Source organism: Lactuca sativa, chromosome 5 (genome assembly GCF_002870075.4).
Source record: "Lactuca sativa cultivar Salinas chromosome 5, Lsat_Salinas_v11, whole genome shotgun sequence".
NCBI classification, from domain to species: Eukaryota; Viridiplantae; Streptophyta; class Magnoliopsida; order Asterales; family Asteraceae; genus Lactuca; species Lactuca sativa.
In genome coordinates, this window is record NC_056627.2 from 370401271 (window position 1) to 370419894 (window position 18624).

Here is an 18624-nt window from a genome sequence, read left to right on the forward strand (position 1 = left end):
AACAACCACACCCCCAGCTTCACCACCTCCACAATCTCCAGATAATGCCTCTGATGGAGATAACCCGTTTCTTGGCGGTGATAACATGAACTTCGATTCGGTCTACTATAGTCCGTTTCAGGTTCAAAGTGATGAAGAGGAAGATGCTCCAGTGACAAAGAAGCATCTTAAGGAGCTCAACGAGAAGGTTGACCTACTTCTCGCCTCATCTTCCAACCAACAGTCCTCTCTCTCTGAAGCTGCACTTCAGAAGATTGTTGATGCCTTCTCCAGGGCTCAACATGATTCGGTAGCCTCAGCCACTGCCGCCATAGACGCCTCAACCAAAGCCTATGAGGCAGCGACCGAAAAAGTCGATAAACTATTCTCCGACGCTTCTATCCTGTTGAAGTCCTTACAGGAAAGCGCCGACGCCACAAAGACAACTTTGGAACCGATTGTTCAGCAATTGGCAAAGTTTGTTTCTACGGATTTGACCTCGTTCGCTACACTTCGCCAATCCCTAAGCGACGACAACTTGGCCCTTCGTGCCTCCATCGACGAGCGCCTCGCTAAGCTTCAGGAGGATCTCGCAGCTGAAAATTCGTTGATGGACGTTCTGGCGAGCAAAACAACCGCCCTCAAGATCAAGAGCACGCAACTTTAAAACTCACAACAACAACTTGAAGCTCTTCGATCCGAAAGGGAAGTCATCAAGACATGTGTTTCGGATGTACACGCTGCCTTATCAAACATCCTAGAAGCACACGATCCCATTCTTAACCATTCAGTGAGGCGAACCCTTGCTGAAAAGCTTTCTCCTGCCATGGACCTTCTCAGCAAAATAGAAGGCTTACCGAGTTTCGTGTCCATTCCGAAACAAGGGGGAGAAGAGAAGAAGACCGGATCGAAACCACCTCCTTCCTCCAAAGCTACTCACACAACCGAACCACCTCCGACTGGTCAAGCTTCGGGTTCGGGTGTGAAGGACAAAGGGAAAAACATAGCTGAGGAAGAAGATGAAGATGAAGATGATGAAACCATTGCTGACATGTTGAAACGAAAGAACAGTCGCAATGTGGATGATGATGTTAATCGTGTGGCGCGAGAGGCTGAAGAAGCCGAACGCAAGCAGAAGGAAGCCCACGATCTCCTTGAGAGCAGGAAGACTCTCTTCCCTGCATGGACTCGGGAGCGCTTGATTAAAGAGGCCATAGATACTCCCAGCATCTTATGGCTCGAGCCGGTGATCTCGTTCGACTGCTACAACTCTGTCGACTCGCAGTTCAACATGTCGCTGACTCGAAAGGCGTTTATCTTCCACACCTTCTCAAATATCTTTGAAGTCCCTCATCCAGATGCTGAACTTGATAGGGAGCTCATCAATTTCTATCTGAAGGTTGCTCGTCCTCAGTATCTGACTTGGAGCGTCCAGAATATAGTAAATGTAGCGACCCGTTTCCGGTATGATAATTCCTTGGTTTTTATTTTTAAGTTTTGCTAAAGGGACTCGGCGAGTTCATAGCCTGACTCGCCGAGTAGGGACGGGATTTCGAGCACGTGTTAGCTGGCGACTCGGCGAGTCCATATTCTGGACTCGGCAAGTCTGTCCGTCTGGGAGAAACCCTAAATCCCCGGGTTGCCCACTATTTAAGCCACCTTATAGCCCCCAATCTCGCCTCCTTCACCCTCAAAAGCTGTGAGAAAACCCTAATTCGTTCTTGAGTGATTCTAAGTGATTTTTGTGTGCTATTGTGAAGGCTTGAAGAGGGAGAAGAAGAAAGGAACAAGGAGAAGGATTGTAGAGCAGAGATTCAAGGGAAAGCAAGAGCTCTTTGAGGTATTCTTCAGTTTTCCTTCTCTTTTATGCCTTAAAACCCTTTCTAGATCTTGTTAATGCCTTTCTCAAAGCTTTATGTTGATATGGAAGCTCTATTATGTCGAGATATCCTTAGATCTGTTCATTTAGGGGTTGTAGAGCCCAGATCTATTGTCTTTATGGAGCTATTTTGCATCATAACCCTAGATCTACCCTTTTAAGTGCCTTCTTAGCCTTTATTCCCTTGTTCATGTGTTTGTACACGTAAAGTTGGAAACTTTACGTGGTAAATCAGCTTATTGGACTCAGATCTATCATTTGTATGTATTGGATTCGAGCAGAATCGAGTGTAGAATAGTTGCATGGCGGTGACTCGGCGAGTCGGAAGAACGACTCGGCGAGTCGAGTCGCGAGTCCCCGATTTCTTCCTTTTGAGCGGTGTCGAGTGGGGCCAGTGAGTAGCGGAGTGGACTCAGCGAGTTTGAGGGTAGACTCAGTAATGGAGGGACTCGGCGAGTTGTTCATACAACTCGGCGAGTCCAAGGCAATCTTCTTAGACTCAAGAACAACTCGTCGAGTTGTTCATATGACTCGGCGAGTCGGATGAAGATTGTCTGAGTTTTTGGATCGAGATGGTACTCGTCGAGTCGATGCCATACTCGACGAGTAGCAGCGAGTAGGGTCGAGGAATGAGAATAGGGACTCGGCGAGTTGGAGGCCCAACTCGGCGAGTCAGGTCAACTGAGAGTTGATCTTGACCGAGAGTTGACTTTGATCAAGGGTAAAAGAGTCATGTTACCCAGTTCAGTGTCTAGTATTTGATTGAGTGTGTTTATGGACTTGTAGCTGGGAAGATACCGGAGCAGCAGCAGTTAGCCCTCAGAGCTATTCACTCAGCAGCCAGTTCACGAGGTGAGTTTCCTTTCGGTAGGAACGGGTCTACGGCCACAATGCCGGCCCGTTTAATTATCAGTAGTTCCGGACTTTGGTCTGATGCAGTAGTTAGAGTGCTTGATGTCTTTGTGATACAAGCATGTTTGTGTTATGTGTTCCGGACTCTGTTCCGATGCAGTATGCAGTTTATGTGTTTATAATAGTTGTTATGTTTTATGTTATGCCATGATCAGTCAGTTCCGGACTTCGGTCCGATGCAGTCAGTTCCGGACTTCGGTCTGATGCAGTTAGTTCCGGACTTCGGTCCGATGCAGTTAGTTCCGGACTTCGGTCCGATGCAGTCAGTTTCGGACCCTGGTCCGATGCAGGGGACAAGGTCCCAGTCAGTTCCGGACTTCGGTCCGATGCAGCTAGTTCCAGACTTCGGTCTGATGCAGTGGGCAAGGCCCAGTATGTGCTTTATATATGTATTGTATGGTATGTGGTAGTTTGGGGGAGCTCACTAAGCTTCGTGCTTAGAGTTTCAGTTTTGGTTTCAGGTACTTCCGCAAGCAGAGGGAAGAGCTCGGGATGATGGCATCGCACACACCATAGCTTCAGGTTTTATCCTGGGAGTTGATTTAGTTTCTTTGATTTTGATATGACATAGATATGAAACAATTTTTCCGCACAGTGTTTTTATCATGTTTGGGATACATCACGTATGGTTTTATGATATGACACTCATATTATGGTTTTTGGTTATAATGAAAAATGAAAATTTTGGGTCGTACTTTTGGGCCGTTACAGTAAACGTTCAGGTCTTAAAGCCTTACACCGAAGGAAGGTTCATAAACGTTCGGTTCAAGGTGATTCGAGGATCTGCAAAAACTGCACATCATATCTCCCTGGCAGATCTACCGAACTTAAATCCTCATGATTGGATTGTCTTGCATAATATCCTTTTGACTAATGAAGCCGAATATGGTCCCATTATAGACCATATCAAAAGGATGTTAGTCTGTTACATCATGGAGGTTGCCCTTATGGATCAGGAGGTTGCCACAGTCTTCAAGAAGAAACCGAAGATAGCTCCTGTGGGATCGGCCAATGATCTCAACCAAATGCAAATGGGCAGGATCGACCCGAGGCGCAACTCGGTTATGTTCACTAGAGCAGAAGGACAGAAATGTCTCTTTGCTTTAGCTGACAAACACCTTTACACCACTGCTTGTCTGGAGCATGTGTTATCGATCATCAAAAGGTGTAAAGAGAATTCAACGGATGATGTAAAGTACTTCAACGATATGATCCAATGGTACATCAGGTTTAGACAGACAATACTCTCGCTCACCAAATGTCTGTTTAACACCGTGAAGAAGAAGGTACCTGCCTCCGCTGCTGGCCCAAGTAACAAGTGAAGATCTCGCTCCAATTAACGCAAAGGGGGGGATTATTGGGCTGAAGTTTTGTTGAAGATTGCGTCATTTGGGCTCGGCTGTTTATTTATTTAGTTTGTATTCCGGTTTGGGCCTGTCCAACTGAGAGCCCTTTTTGTTTATTATATAAGTATATGCTTGCATGCATATTAGGTTAATGATTGAAACAACATATCAGAGCATAACGATAGAATTTACAGATTTCTTTAATCGTTCTTGTAACCTACCAATCCTCTACAGTTGATGTTCTTAATCGAGCTCTTCTGAGGATTTTGTTTTAATCATTCGACACGATTGATTCACTCTTGCCTTGTTCTTATTTTCGTGTTCTTGCTGTTTTTATAATTAATTACATGTTTAAGATCTAATCGATCTTCATAGATTAAAGTTTTAATCTCATCAAATTGCAACGACAAATTGCTTCAATCAGTCAAGGTGATTCATCACTTTCAAAATATTATACCAATCTTAAACAGTTATGGGATCAATTGAATTCTCTTGTTCAAATTCCTTCATGTACCTGTAGCTCTGTAAAAGCTATTTCTGATCATAACTCTTCTACACGATTGATGCAATTTCTTATGGGATTGAACGACACTTATGATAGTTTAAGAAACCAAATCTTGGTTCTAGATCCTCTTCCTAGTGTGTATAAAGCATATTCCATGGCACTTAGTGTTGAAAAACAACGAGAAGTACAAATTAACTTTGCAAATCCTACTGAAGTTTCTGCAATGCTTGCTAGAACACCAAAATATAGCAACAATACCAAGAAGTCCTTCCAGATAAAGAACAAATTTGAGCAAAAAGGAAAAATTAATTCTGATAAGTACTGTGATCATTGCAAATCTGGTGGTCATACTAAGGATGTATGTTTCAAACTACATGGTTATCCTGATTGGTATAAAGAGTTGAAAGAGAAAAAGAAGTTTGGGTCAAATTCTGCTCACATGGCCAATACATCATTTTATGCACAAAGTGAAAATCCTTTACATGAAGTCGGAGAAAATGTTCAACCAACATCAGCAAATCCCAACAATGACGAGTCGTTGAACAATTTGTTTCAGCAATTTACCCAGTTCTTGAAGAACAACCAACATCCTGATACTCACTTTGCAAATTTGTCCCATTTTGGTGACTTTGCAGGTATGAATATTTCCTTATTCAATTCCATCAAAACTAGTCATTTTGATGTTGACACATGGATTCTGGATACTGGAGCAACTGCTCACATGTGTGCTCAACTTTCTTCTATTGGTCATCCAATTCCTGTTTCCAATTATACCCCTATCTTTTTACCTGATGGTTCTATTAAATCTGTTACTCATACAGGTTTAATAACTCTTAACTCTAGAGTTGTACTAAAAAATGTATTATATGTGCCTCAATTCACATGTAATCTTCTTTCAGTGAAAGCATTAGCAACATCTGCTAACATTGCATTCACTTTTCTGCCTGTTTATTGTGTTTTATAGGACCTTCAAACTGCTAAAATCATTGGCATTGGAAAGGTCATGGGCAATCTCTATGTTCTAAACAAGTTTAGTTTAGAGTCTGCAAACATAGAGTCCATTCTTAATTCTTGTAATCTTTCAAAGAATTTGAAATTCAATTTTTGTAATGTTGCTCATTTCAAGAATAAGGAATGTTATTCCATATGGCATAAGAGATTAGGCCATAGTCTGAGTCTGTATTAAGTCATTTGACTTATATTCCTAAGAAATCTATTGATGAGTCACTTCCTTGTATTCCATGTCATCTTGCAAAACAACAAAGAATTCCATTTCATGTTAGTGACTCTTGTGTTGATTCTTTTTTAAATTGATTCACGTGGATCTTTGGGGACCATATAGATCAAAAACTATCACAGGAGCATCATATTTCCTAACAATAGTTGACGATTTTTCTAGATCAACATGGACTTTCTTACTCATTGACAAAACTCAAGTCTTATTGACTTTGTCTAATTTCTTTGTATATGTCAAAAATCAATTCCTCACAACTGTCAAAATTATCATAACTGATAATGGAAGTGAGTTCATCAATCACAATTGTCAAAATTTATTCTCTTCATTAGGAATAGTTCATCAAAGAACTGCTCCTTATTCACCTCAACAGAATGGAAGAGTTGAGAGAGAACACCAACCTTTGTTACAAGTGGCAAGATCTTTAATGTTTTCTTCAAAATTACCAATCCATTTTTGGGGACATGCTATTTTGATGGCTACCTATATCATCAACATTACTCCTACACAAGTTTTAAATTGGTCAACTCCATATAAGAAGCTATACAATAAAGATCCTACATATGATAATCTCAAGGTATTTGGGTGTCTCTGCTTTGCAACAAATACCATACCTCACAAAACGAAGTTTGAAAAAAGAGCTACAATGTGTTGTTTTATTGGTTACAATCATGGACAGAAGGCATACAAACTCTATGATTTACAAGACAAAAAGATAATTATGTCCAGAGATGTCATCTTTTATGAGTCATTGTTTCCTTACAAGAGCATAAAAGAAAATTCAAGTGGTGAAAAATTAGTCATTCCAAATGAAATTGAAGATTTTTAAGTGTGTGCAAATGATTTCATTCCAGCAAATGATTATGATCCATATGAGTTTAATATTATCAATGAAGATGAACACTTCAACTTTCCAGAACAACAAGAAGGTGAAGAAGACATGTATGCTGAAGAAAATGATATTGATAATGAAAATCACCAAAATGTTCCTGTAGCAGACAATCTTCGTTTTGGTTTAAGAGAAAGAAAGAAACCCTCTTGGCATAATGATTATATTATGCATTGTAACACTATTGATGCTACAACCTCAAATACCAAGCAATTCACATCTCCTCATTTTCCTCCTACATACCCTTATTACCATTCAGCTTTATTAACCCAAACACATAAAGGCCTCTTATCCCCCATTTCTCAAATTCAAGAACCCACAAGTTATAATGAAGCCTGTAGAAATGAAGAATGGGTCAAAGCAATGAATAAAGAGTTAGATGCACTTGAAAACAATCAGACATGGACAGTTATGCCCTTTCCACAAAACAAGAAAGCGATCGGTTCAAAATGGGTTTACAAAGTTAAACTTAATCCAGATGGTCAGTTGAAAGGTATAAAGCAAGACTAATTGCAAAGGGGTATAATCAAATTTATGGAATTGATTACCTTGACAGTTTTTCTCCTGTAGCTAAAGTGGTTACAGTTAGAATTTTATTGGCTTTATCTACATCAAGAGGCTGGTTATTAAATCAATTGGACATCAATAATGCTTTCTTGCATGGATTTCTAGATGAAGAGGTGTATCTACAACCTCCTCAAGGGTATGGAAAAGCAAAAAAAGGAGAGGTTTGCAAGCTCAACAAATCTCTCTATGGCCTGAAACAAGCCAGTAGACAATGACATTTGGAATTCTGCAATAAGTTGTTGGAAATTGATTTTAAACAATCTTCACATGATCATTGTTTGTTCACAAAAGGTAAAGGCGAAACATTTGTGGCATTAGTCGTTTATGTTGATGATGTTCTAATCACTGGACCAAATAAGGAAGAAATTCACAAGGTCAAAGATCATTTACATGCAGCATTCACAAGTAAAGATTTGGGAGATGCAAGCTATTTTTTGGGTATTGAATTACTCAGAACTGAAAAAGGGCTATATGTAAATCAAAGAAAATATGTATTGGACATATTATCTGAGACAGGATTAACAGGGGCAAAACCGGTATCAAGTCCAACAATCAAAAACATAAAATTGAGTACAGAAGGTGGGGAGACTTTGAAAGATCCAGAGATATATAGGAAGTTAGTTGGAAAACTTTTGTATCTCAATTTCACAAGGCCAGACATAAGTCATGCTGTACAACAATTGAGCCAGTTCTTACATACTCCAACCACGGTACATTGGAAGGCTGCAATACATGTGTTAAAGTATTTGAAAAGTTGTCCCTCAAAGGGGTTGTTTTTTGAAGCAAATTCAGCAATAAATAACATAACTACATTTAGTGACTCAGATTGGGCAAGTTGCAGTGATACAAGAAGATCATTAACAGGTTTTTGTATCTTCATTGGAAGTTCATTGGTGTCCTGGAAAACTAAAAAGCAGAAAACTGTATCAAAATCGTCTTGTGAAGCAGAATATAGAAGCTTAGCTGCAACCGTATGTGAACTCTTATGGATTAGTTACCTTTTAAAGGATTTGAAGATTGAGTTGAAAATTCTGGTGGATTTATGGTGTGACAACAAAGCAGCAATACACATTACTAAAAATCCAATATTTCACGAAAGAACCAAGCACTTAGACATTGATTGTCACATTGTTCGTGATCAATTCAAACTTGGATTTGTTCTCCCAAAACATGTTTCAACAAAACAACAAACAACGGATATTTTCACAAAAGGACTATGTGGGCCACAGTTTCAGTATCTGTTATCCAAGTTGAACCTCCAAGACATTCATGGAGGTACAACTTGAGGGGAGGATATTACATTTTATCTCAGGGTCTATTCTGTAAATATTTAGATTCATGAAGGTTAGATCTGTAAATATGTAGAGGTTGTTAAAACAGATATAATTAGACGTAAATTTCATTCTGTTGGTTGTACTCTGTAATTAGCTTTCAGAGCTTCATTATGTAAATCAATGGAGTTTTCATCAGTTACTTCTTTTTCTTATCATATTACTCATATTGAAATATATAAAACTATATTCCAAATACCTCAAGATCGTCAACATGGAGCCTTCAATGGGTTGCGTAGTGGCGTTCCCTATCAATAAACAAAATTAGAATAAAATTATGCTACTTAAAATCACAAGAAGAAACTAAACTGTGACAATTAAATGAAAGTATGTTACTCTTTTCTAGCATTTAAATTTTTAAAATTTGAATGCTACATATATTTGACCTATTTTTCAAAGTTATTATTTTCATTTTAATTTGCCTCATGTGATAAAGACATCAACCCGTTTTAGTATTTCATGTCAATGCAACGATATAAACTTTTTAATAAATGGATTTTATAGCATTTATTTTTCTAAATAAAATTAAATGAATTGCAAGTTTTATACATAACTCTCCGTAAAAAATATAACAATGCCTACTAAAATAATACTATATGGACCAAAATGCCCTTTTGTTATTGGTCAAGATGGCACTGGTCTTTTAAGTTGGTTCTTTTTTCAAAATCATTACTAATTTTATAAGTTTTATCGTTTGAGAAGTTATTAACTAAAAAAACACAATAAGGTGAAAACCTTTGAATTTGGTTACGAGAGTCTGATACTTTTAGGGATGTCAACGGGGGCAAACGGGACGGGGATTGCATCCCCTGCCCTTGCCCCCAAAATTTTCTCGTTCCCCCGCCCCCGCCCCCGCCCCCGAAATCTCCATCCTTTCCACCCCTGCCCCCGCCCCCGAATTCCCTTTCTGACCCCCGCCCCCGCCCCCGTTCCCCCGCCCCCGATTGATTTTTGGCTAACTTATTTGGGCTAAAATAAGTTCTTGTTTGGGCTAAAAGAAACTATTTTTTGGATAACAAATAGATATTTATAAAATAATTTTACATGTTACAAACAACTTAAAAACATGTTTTTTGTTGAATTTTTGTACGTAAAAATCATTTTTTTTGTTTATTATACTTATATGATTAACATATATCAATTTATATAATTTATTAACGGGGCTCCCACGGGGGTTTCGGGACGAGACTACCAACCCCCGCCCCGCCCCCGAAATTAAAACAGGGGTTAACTTTGCCCCCGCCCCCGCCCCCGTCCCTGATTTTTTTCAACAAATGCCCCCATACAGGACGGGGCCCTCGCGGGATCGGGGTCCCACGAGACTTTTTGACATCCCTAGATACTTTATAGGTGTGATTATGAGAACCTCATTTAAATTTGTTAATAAATATTCTTTTTAAAATACTTCTTTATTGGTTGTTATTATTATAAAATGGTTCCAAACATCAACATGTTTTTATAATCTTTTTTAATTGTCATTCCAATGTTCGTTTGACATATTACTAATTGCCAAACACTGCCATATCTCTTAAGGGCCTCAAGCAGATAAATGGTTGAATTAGTTTCTTCCTATCTAATAGTATTTAAAACGAATTAAAAATAAGATATTGTTTAAGCATTTCATCGAGTACTTGGTGTGCATAATCAAACTTGTCACATTTTGACAACATATCATTGATTTTTTTTTCCTTATTCATACTATCATTCAATTTTTTTCAATCTAAACATATCCAAAGCTTCAAATTTTGAATTAAAAGTCAAAGAAGAAATAGTTGTTATCAAGAAGATTAATACGAACATGAAAAATTACAAACCTTGAAATAAGCAGATCACTAATAAGTTGAATCTTAAATTTCATACAAAACCTAAGCTGCAACAACACCATTCACGTGTATTAGACAAATCAACAACAAATCACGGAAAACCTATAATAGAAACCATTCAGAGTAGTTCCTTGCAATCGCAGCCATTAATAGAGAGGAAAAAAAAGATTAGGGTTGAAAAAAGGAAATAACGAAGAAAAATAAGGGATTGGCGATATTTAAGGATCGACAACTTCAAAAGGAAGGTCTAAAAGATGAATTGGTATGGAATCCTATATTTAAAAATTAAACAATGATGTTTAGGAATAGAGATGATGAAAACAAAAACTGCACCAAATTCGGCAGCTGAATTATAGGGATACATATTTGATTACAGATTTTATATTTATATTGAATGATGAATTGGGCGGGAGAAAATAAAGAAAATTGTTGGAGAGATGGACACGTGGCAGAAGGCATGTCTAAATGATGAACATGTGGCTTCTAGGAGAGGTTTTTAATAAGAATGAAGATATATCTTCCTATTCTAATCCTCTCTAATAAATGAATATTTTTTTTTGTTATTTGTCATATTCTTATTCAATATGCCAAATGTCATTTTGTGGTTATTTTGAATTAATTTTTTTTCACATGTCATTTTATAAGTTTTTATATTTTATTAAATTTCATAAAATATTTTAATGTAATAATTGTAATAAATGTATTAATAAATAGATATCAATTTCATTAATGAACTTACCTTTTAATTTCAAAATTCTTAAAATTAAAACTCATTAGTTTCTTTTGTTTATTTATTTAAATTATTTGTCTAAATTTAAAAGATAAAAAACATTTTTATTATAATAATTCATTATTTTTCTTATCTTCTTATAAATTCAAAGTTTTCAAATATTTAGACCTTTTATATTTAAGTTTTTTTTTTTAAATTAACACATGTAAAACATAGGTCTCACAACTAGTAAAAGAATAAGTTTATTCTCTTTTTGCCATGTGTCATCCTATTTGGCCTCATAATTAATGACATGTCATTTGTCAACCTATTGATTCTCAATTTCAAATTTTAAATCTTCCATTCTAATTATATTAAATTAATAATATTATAATAAAAATTAAAATAAAATTAATATAGATTATAATGTCACGTATTTATTTAAATCAATGATTATAATTTTATATAATAAAAAATATCTCTTAATTTATAATTTATTTAAAATAATTGATTAAAAATTTTGACTTTTTACTATGAAAGTTTAATTAATTTTGCAATTGTGGCTCCCACAGGTTATAAACTAATATCCTCCCTAAATAATTTACCACTTGTCATCCTCTTATGCATTATGTCACATGTCATTTTTCGATAAATTTAAATTAAATTATATTTTGTGGCTTTCTTTTCAATTTTTTTAAATTGCATATAATACTTAAATGTAATAATAAATGTATATCCAACTCATTAATGCAATTTTCCTTATAAGTTCCAAATTTCTAAATTAAATCCAATTATTTTAGTTGTTTATTTATTTAAATTATTAGTTTAATCTTTAAATTTAAAAGATAAATAAGCATTTCAATTTTAATAATTAAATATTTTACCTTTTCTTATAAATTTAAATTTTGTAAATTGTTAGATTTTCATGTTTGTTTTTTTTTCTAATAAACTTATATAATAAATGAGTTTTACAACTAATATATATATATATATATATATATATATATATATATATATATATATATATATATATATATATATATATATATATATATATATATATATATATATATATATATATATATATATATATATATATATATATATATATATATATATATATATATATATATATATATATATATATATATATATATATATATATATATATATATATATATATATATATATATATAGGAGAAACACGTCTATTTGTCTTTACGCTTCCAAAATATATGAAAATGATATTTTCATGCTTAGTAAACTTGCCGGCAAGAAATTGGATTTCTGCCATTAGTAAAAAGAAAATAATTAATACGTAACTATGTATTTTGTTTTTTGTACAATTAATATTTGATTGATTGAAAAATATAAAAACTCGCTCCATTAATAGTTATACCTAAAATTATGCATAGAACAATTACAATTGTTTTCTAACTTCAAAATGTGAAACTAGAAGGATAACATTACTCAAAAAAAAAAAAAAATGACTAATAATCTAATCATTATATGAGTTATGGTGATCTGTACACAACAGATGGTTGTATTATATAATTAGATAAAATATAAATTGTTCTATGACTAAAAAAAGTTATATATAGATCGTCATCTGTTCGTCAATTTTTACACGTCCATTCAGTTATTAAATTTTGTCAGTTGATATCGACTTTTAGGTGTTGTTTGTTTTTTTTAAACGAAAATTCATGAAGTCTGCAGATCACCTCTGCAGCAAAAGAAGTGGACCAAACGACTGCAATCTGCAATAAGAAACATGTTTGTTTTTTAACATCTGCAAACTGTTGCAGTAAACTAAAATTTAAATAAACTAATTTTATAAACTGAAAATAGTTTCAACACTGAAATTTTAAAAATTTTGGTCTTAAAACATTGAAAGAATATTAAAAAGAACATTAAAAAAAACAAAAATACAAATATTCTAAAAAAATATAAAAGAAGCTATCAGTTTTATTCTAGAAAAAAAAACTAATTTTAAAAAACATAAAAAGAAAATAATTAAAAAATTAAAAAAATATTGCAAATAATGTTTACAAAGTTCGTAAAAGAATTAACATGTTAAAAGATGCAACCGAAATTGAAAATATTATTAATAGAAAGTCTAAAACGGTAAAAAATATTAAAAAAATCAGTTTTTTTTAAAAAAATCAAATTATAAAAAATTATGAAAACTATAAAAAGAAATTGTATCAAATCCGTAAATCAAAGTATAACAAAAAAAAAATCAAAGTTAAAAAAAAAAATAAGTTATACAAAATTTATAAAAAAATCACTTGAAAAAATAAAAACGGTTTAAAAAGGCAAGTCAAATACTGAACCGTACAGAACACGAATAGAGATTTTATAACCTGAAATCTTACAGAAAATAAACTGTTACGAAAGACAGATATTACACGTATGTTGTCCCGAGTCTATATGTAACTAAGATGGGTCCAATGACCCATCTAATTTTTTTAATTTAGCTTTTTTATGTTGAAAATATTTAGTGACATACCTTTAAATTACTTATAAAATCTTTGAATTTCTATAAAAAAAAATTAAAATTAATGAACGGTTTCTTGTTATACAATCACGCGCACAAAAACTGGTCTGTAGAGCACTTAGGCTCATTGATAACTGTTTATGTTTATTTGACATTATCATTATCATTATTACTAAGATAACAGTATTAATTATGTAAGTGCGGTGTTCAGTTTCCAAACGAGGCTGTGACTTGTGATCCCCACGAATATATGCAAGGAAGTGGTGACCGATTTCCATACGAAGTGCTGTGGGGTCCACCGGCGTCAAATCATCGTCATTTATAAGTAACGGCGTTAACTCTCCGTGGAATAAGTCCGATCTCGGCTATTCTGGAATTACGTATGCACATTGCACAGCACAGGTATTTGTAGAGACGAGAGTATATAAATGCAGCGAACGAAGCTAAAGCTAAAGCTAAAGCTAAAGTGTGAAAAATGGAAGCGGAACAGAAACCGGTGCCGGTGATGATCGTCGGAGTAGATGACAGCGAGCATAGCTTTTACGCACTTGAGTGGACTTTGGATCACTTCCTAACTCCATCTGCTCCCAATTCTCCCTTCAAACTAATCGTCGTTCACTCCAAACCTTCTCCTACTTCTGCAATCGGATTCGCGGGTCCTGGTGAATCAATTGATCTGACACTTGATACCACTACTTTTCTGTGTCTTGGAATTGGATGCTAATAAATTTGTTTAATCGCATACCGTTGTCTATTGAATTCAGGTGCGGCGGATGTTTTTCCGTTTGTGGATGCGGATTTGAAGAAGATCGCTGCTCGAGTTGTGGAAAGGGCAAAAGAGCTTTGCCATTCGAAATCGGTTTGTACTTTGTTTCATCTTTTCGTTCGATGTCTCAACTCGCTAACAAAACGGAACTTTGAGTATAAACTATAAAGTAACCCTAGGCCGTAACAGTAACGCATCTGAAATTTTTGGTTGAAATGTTTGATTTCATTTTAATTGTTTGGATCGTTTGTAAAAGATTTTGATGATTTTGTATTGTAGGTAGATGATGTGAGTGTGGAAATTGTGGAAGGCGATGCTAGGAACGTTCTATGTGAAGCTGTAGAGAGGCACCATGCCACCATATTGGTAGTTGGTAGCCATGGTTATGGAGCAATTAAAAGGTAATCTTGTTTACTTTTCACTTATGTATGCATCAACTCAACTGTTGGAAACTAATTGCAGTTTTGATCAGATGGATTTGGGAATGCATTCTATCACCCAAAGTATTTTAACACCCTACAAAACTAGTGTTTTTGTTTTTTGGTTTTTTGTAGGGCGGTTTTGGGAAGTGTTAGTGACTATGTTACTCATCATGCCCATTGCACCGTGATGATAGTGAAGAAGCCCAAGACCAAACATTGAGAGGATTGAACTGAACATTATTATTCTTCCAAATCTGGGACTTCTACCATTGATATTGCTTAGTATTTGTTAGGTTGAAGATTTAAGAAATTATTGGTGTGTATTTCCTTACTAAAACTACCTGCAACTTCAAATATTTGTGTATGTATTATTTTGTATTTACACTATAAACATCTTAATTATAGTCGATTGTCATTATCTTAATAAAACCTGCTTCAGTTAATTAGTTCTCTTGAAAGCCTTTTGCTATTGCTCTCAGTTTTGTTTTGCAGATCAATCTAAAAATGAAACTTTAAGCATTTAAATATAAGTTTTAGGTATCAAATGTTTTGAATATTTAAAAATTTTGAACTTACAAAATTTACATGCATGAAAATTGATGGTTTTACTAAGCGACTAGGGGATGCAATTATTCCACCTGTTCAGTCCATATGAAAAAATAATTGTTTTGATATGTTTTTCAATAAGATGCTTAGGCCTTACGAATCGAAATGTATGTTTTGCAAGTTGGTAAAATTAAAATTAATATGAGTATGACCTTACTAATTGTGGAGCCAGAAATCTCGGTACCGACATATCTATTCTGATTTCTGAGGGTGAAATTAAGATCATATGTTAATATGTTGATCCCACCAAACCAAATAAAGATGAAGGATGAGGGATGTAATCTATGAACAACAAACAAAATCTGGGTGGCAATAATCCCTTACATAAAACATGCAATCTGGATGGATGATTCCTGCACACACTTAAACTCATAAAAACTGACAATATGTGAATCCATTTCTAAAGCTTGCTGCTTGCACATTGCCATTGTTGAGAATAATTCAAGGCACGGAATGGCAAGACAGAAGCATCTAACTGATAACATATACTGTATATAATATAGGCTCAAACTCAAAAGTCAAAATTCATCTCTAATTTAGTAAATGATATGAGCTTGGAAATAATCGATGCATCCAAGTGAAAGAAAGAAAGAAAGGAGAGCATTGGATATGGATTGAGCATTTTAAATTTTTACGTGTACAAGGGCCAATCGGTCCACGCACCAGATACATGCCCATTCTCACAAACATAAGCTCGAACTACTGGCTCCCCATCGTCATGAAACCCATACGCAGGCCGCAAACAGAAAGCCGCATGCAAGTCATACACTTGACTAATAGAACAATAAGCACAATTCAAATCAATTCTGCTGCGATTCCCATCTTTAATCGTCCTCCAAACCCTAGATCTCTTAAAATCCTTGAACACCCCCCTAAAAAGCATGTAATTACGCTTCTCCTCGATGTGCACACAACCAGGCCAATCACAAATGTATAAACAATCACCCCTGAATCGACTTGCCAACAATTTATTTCCTTGCTCACGGCTCAAATTCCAAGCACCAGATGCCAAATGGGACCTTGAAGATCTACAAATTTTTCTTCGTTTACAGACACCAAAATCAACAACAACAACAATGCCGTCGTTGCCTTCTGTTCCTTCTTCAGAAACCTCCTCGGATTTATGGCAAACATTACCGTAAGCAGAATCATAGTAGAGATCGTCGTACAAAGACCAAGAACAATCAGAGCTGTTAACGGAACGTTTTAGCTCTTTCATCTTATCATCGTCAGCAATTCTAGAACAAGAAGGATTTGATACGGATTTACCCGGTTGAAACAGATTAGTTTCATGATAGTTTTCATCTGGACCTAGTTCGCGTTCGAGCCCGAGATCTGAATTTTCGAGGAGGACGCCAGAGTGGAGGAGGCCAGGGCAGCAAACGGAAAGCTTGTGAAGGGACGCCCAGCCGCCAGGAGGAGAGATGGAAGAGGTGATTGGAGTGTTCGATTGGAGGAGATCGGAGACGACGGAAGGGATTGTCTCATGGCATTTGGTTTTCCAGCAAATCGTGCGAACCATATTCGAGAATTTAGTACACACGCAAGCGAGACGAGACCAGTTGCGAGGATCATCTGCGATCTTGAAAAATATGTTTAGAACAACATCGTCGGAAAGATAGGAGAACAGATTTTCAGTGCCAATTTCAGACATTTTCCACTTGTTTTTCGTCGAATAACACACAGCCAATTCTCTCCTCGATCTGCGAAAACGACTCAGAAGCTCCTTCTTGTTGAAAAACTCTAGAGTTCTTCTCAGCCTCGGGATTCAATTCAAGAATGAAATGGTTGGTGGGGCTAAGGGAGGAGATCTCGCAATATGTACACTGAACGTAGATGATTTTCGTCGGGATTTCTTCCCCGCTTTATCATATTTACAAACTAGCCCCTATAGTTTTGGTTAAAAATTAATGAAGTATTAAAATAAGATATCTTATCTCTCTTTTACAAACTAGATGTGTCCTCCCCATTGCGGGGTTGGAAGATGTTGTTTTTGTATGCAACTATAATACATCGCCTTAATTGGTAGCCATAATAAAATATGTTGTTATTCTCTACAATTCGTCCATTTGCAAACACGGTAAAAAAATGAATAGACATTGGTATTTTGTATTTTGATGATCCAAATTACATACATTGCCCTCTTTTGGTTGATATATGTCAAATTCCACCACCTGATGAACTTGCTGAAAGAGTTGTGGTGTAAGCATATGTTCCACTTCTTTTAGTTGATATGTGTTATCTCATCCAGGTGGAAGTCCTTCATCTTCATAATCTTTTTGCTCCATGTTTAAGTCTACGGTGTGACACATTAGTTCTTCCAAACCACAAAACATCCGAAACTTACCATGACAGATTATGGCGTAATAACATGATGAAATTGGACAATGGAATTGGAATGAGTGATTACATTCCAATATCAATGAGGCATTCAAAAATGCGTCCAATTGAAAAACTAAATGACAATAAATTGATAAATAAATAAAATCATATTTTATATTTCACATCATGTAAATATATGTTATAAAATTATTTTCTCGATTTTACAAAATATTCCAATAAGGCCTTCTTGTGTTTGGAAAAGTGTCACCATACTGATGATTTGTGTATGAAGGCCAACAACACCAACGTTATCCAAAACACGAATTCTGCTCAATTCATTAGGAATGGTCATGGTATTAAAATATTCAAGAACTTTGACGGGTTTTAGCCATTTAAATATAATAAACAACAACATACAAAAAATAAGGGAGTTAAATTACCAGCAACAACTCTAAAAGCAAATCAAAAAATCCCTCAACTGATAGGAATTCTACTGTGTAGCTTTTCTACCTCCTTTCCACCTAAAAAAAGGAAAAATGAACAAAAAAAAAAACTAAAATTTCAACTTTCAAAGTCTGGACCCACATCCATAAAGATTATAAGAACTCACCAGTAACTTTAACCCATTTACCGAAATCGATTTTGTTTACGGATCGACCACCAATCTTCAGAAGTATAACCCAATATAACAATTTCATCTGGTGCATTTGGAAATGGCGTCGGATAAAGAAACACCCCCTTCAGCACCACCCCTGGTGGAAGAACACCTGAAGTCCTCCAAGTTAGAGGATGTTTTCAAAAGGTCAGAAATGGTAATAAACCCTATTATAGCATATA

General features: G+C 35.4%; 3 protein-coding genes across 3 annotated transcripts; 2 read left to right on the forward strand and 1 right to left on the reverse strand.

The window, feature by feature from the left end:
* The first annotated feature begins 4518 nt into the window (after positions 1-4518).
* Positions 4519-6102, forward strand: LOC122198192 (uncharacterized). The gene is made up of 2 exons (XM_042902344.2): positions 4519-5256; positions 5586-6102. Exons 1-2 carry the CDS (start codon positions 4680-4682, stop codon positions 5600-5602), a joined length of 594 nt encoding a protein of 197 aa, XP_042758278.1. The 5' UTR covers positions 4519-4679; the 3' UTR covers positions 5603-6102.
* A 7970-nt stretch (positions 6103-14072) lies between these two features.
* Positions 14073-15302, forward strand: LOC111921498 (universal stress protein PHOS34). The gene is made up of 4 exons (XM_023917077.3): positions 14073-14333; positions 14436-14530; positions 14717-14838; positions 14992-15302. Exons 1-4 carry the CDS (start codon positions 14147-14149, stop codon positions 15077-15079), a joined length of 492 nt encoding a protein of 163 aa, XP_023772845.1. The 5' UTR covers positions 14073-14146; the 3' UTR covers positions 15080-15302.
* A 677-nt stretch (positions 15303-15979) lies between these two features.
* On the reverse strand, positions 15980-17297 carry LOC111921497 (phytochrome A-associated F-box protein). Its single transcript, XM_023917076.3, has one exon. The coding sequence runs from the start codon at positions 17117-17119 to the stop codon at positions 16097-16099; it is 1023 nt and encodes a 340-aa protein (XP_023772844.1). The 5' UTR covers positions 17120-17297; the 3' UTR covers positions 15980-16096.
* Positions 17298-18624: the final 1327 nt, after the last annotated feature.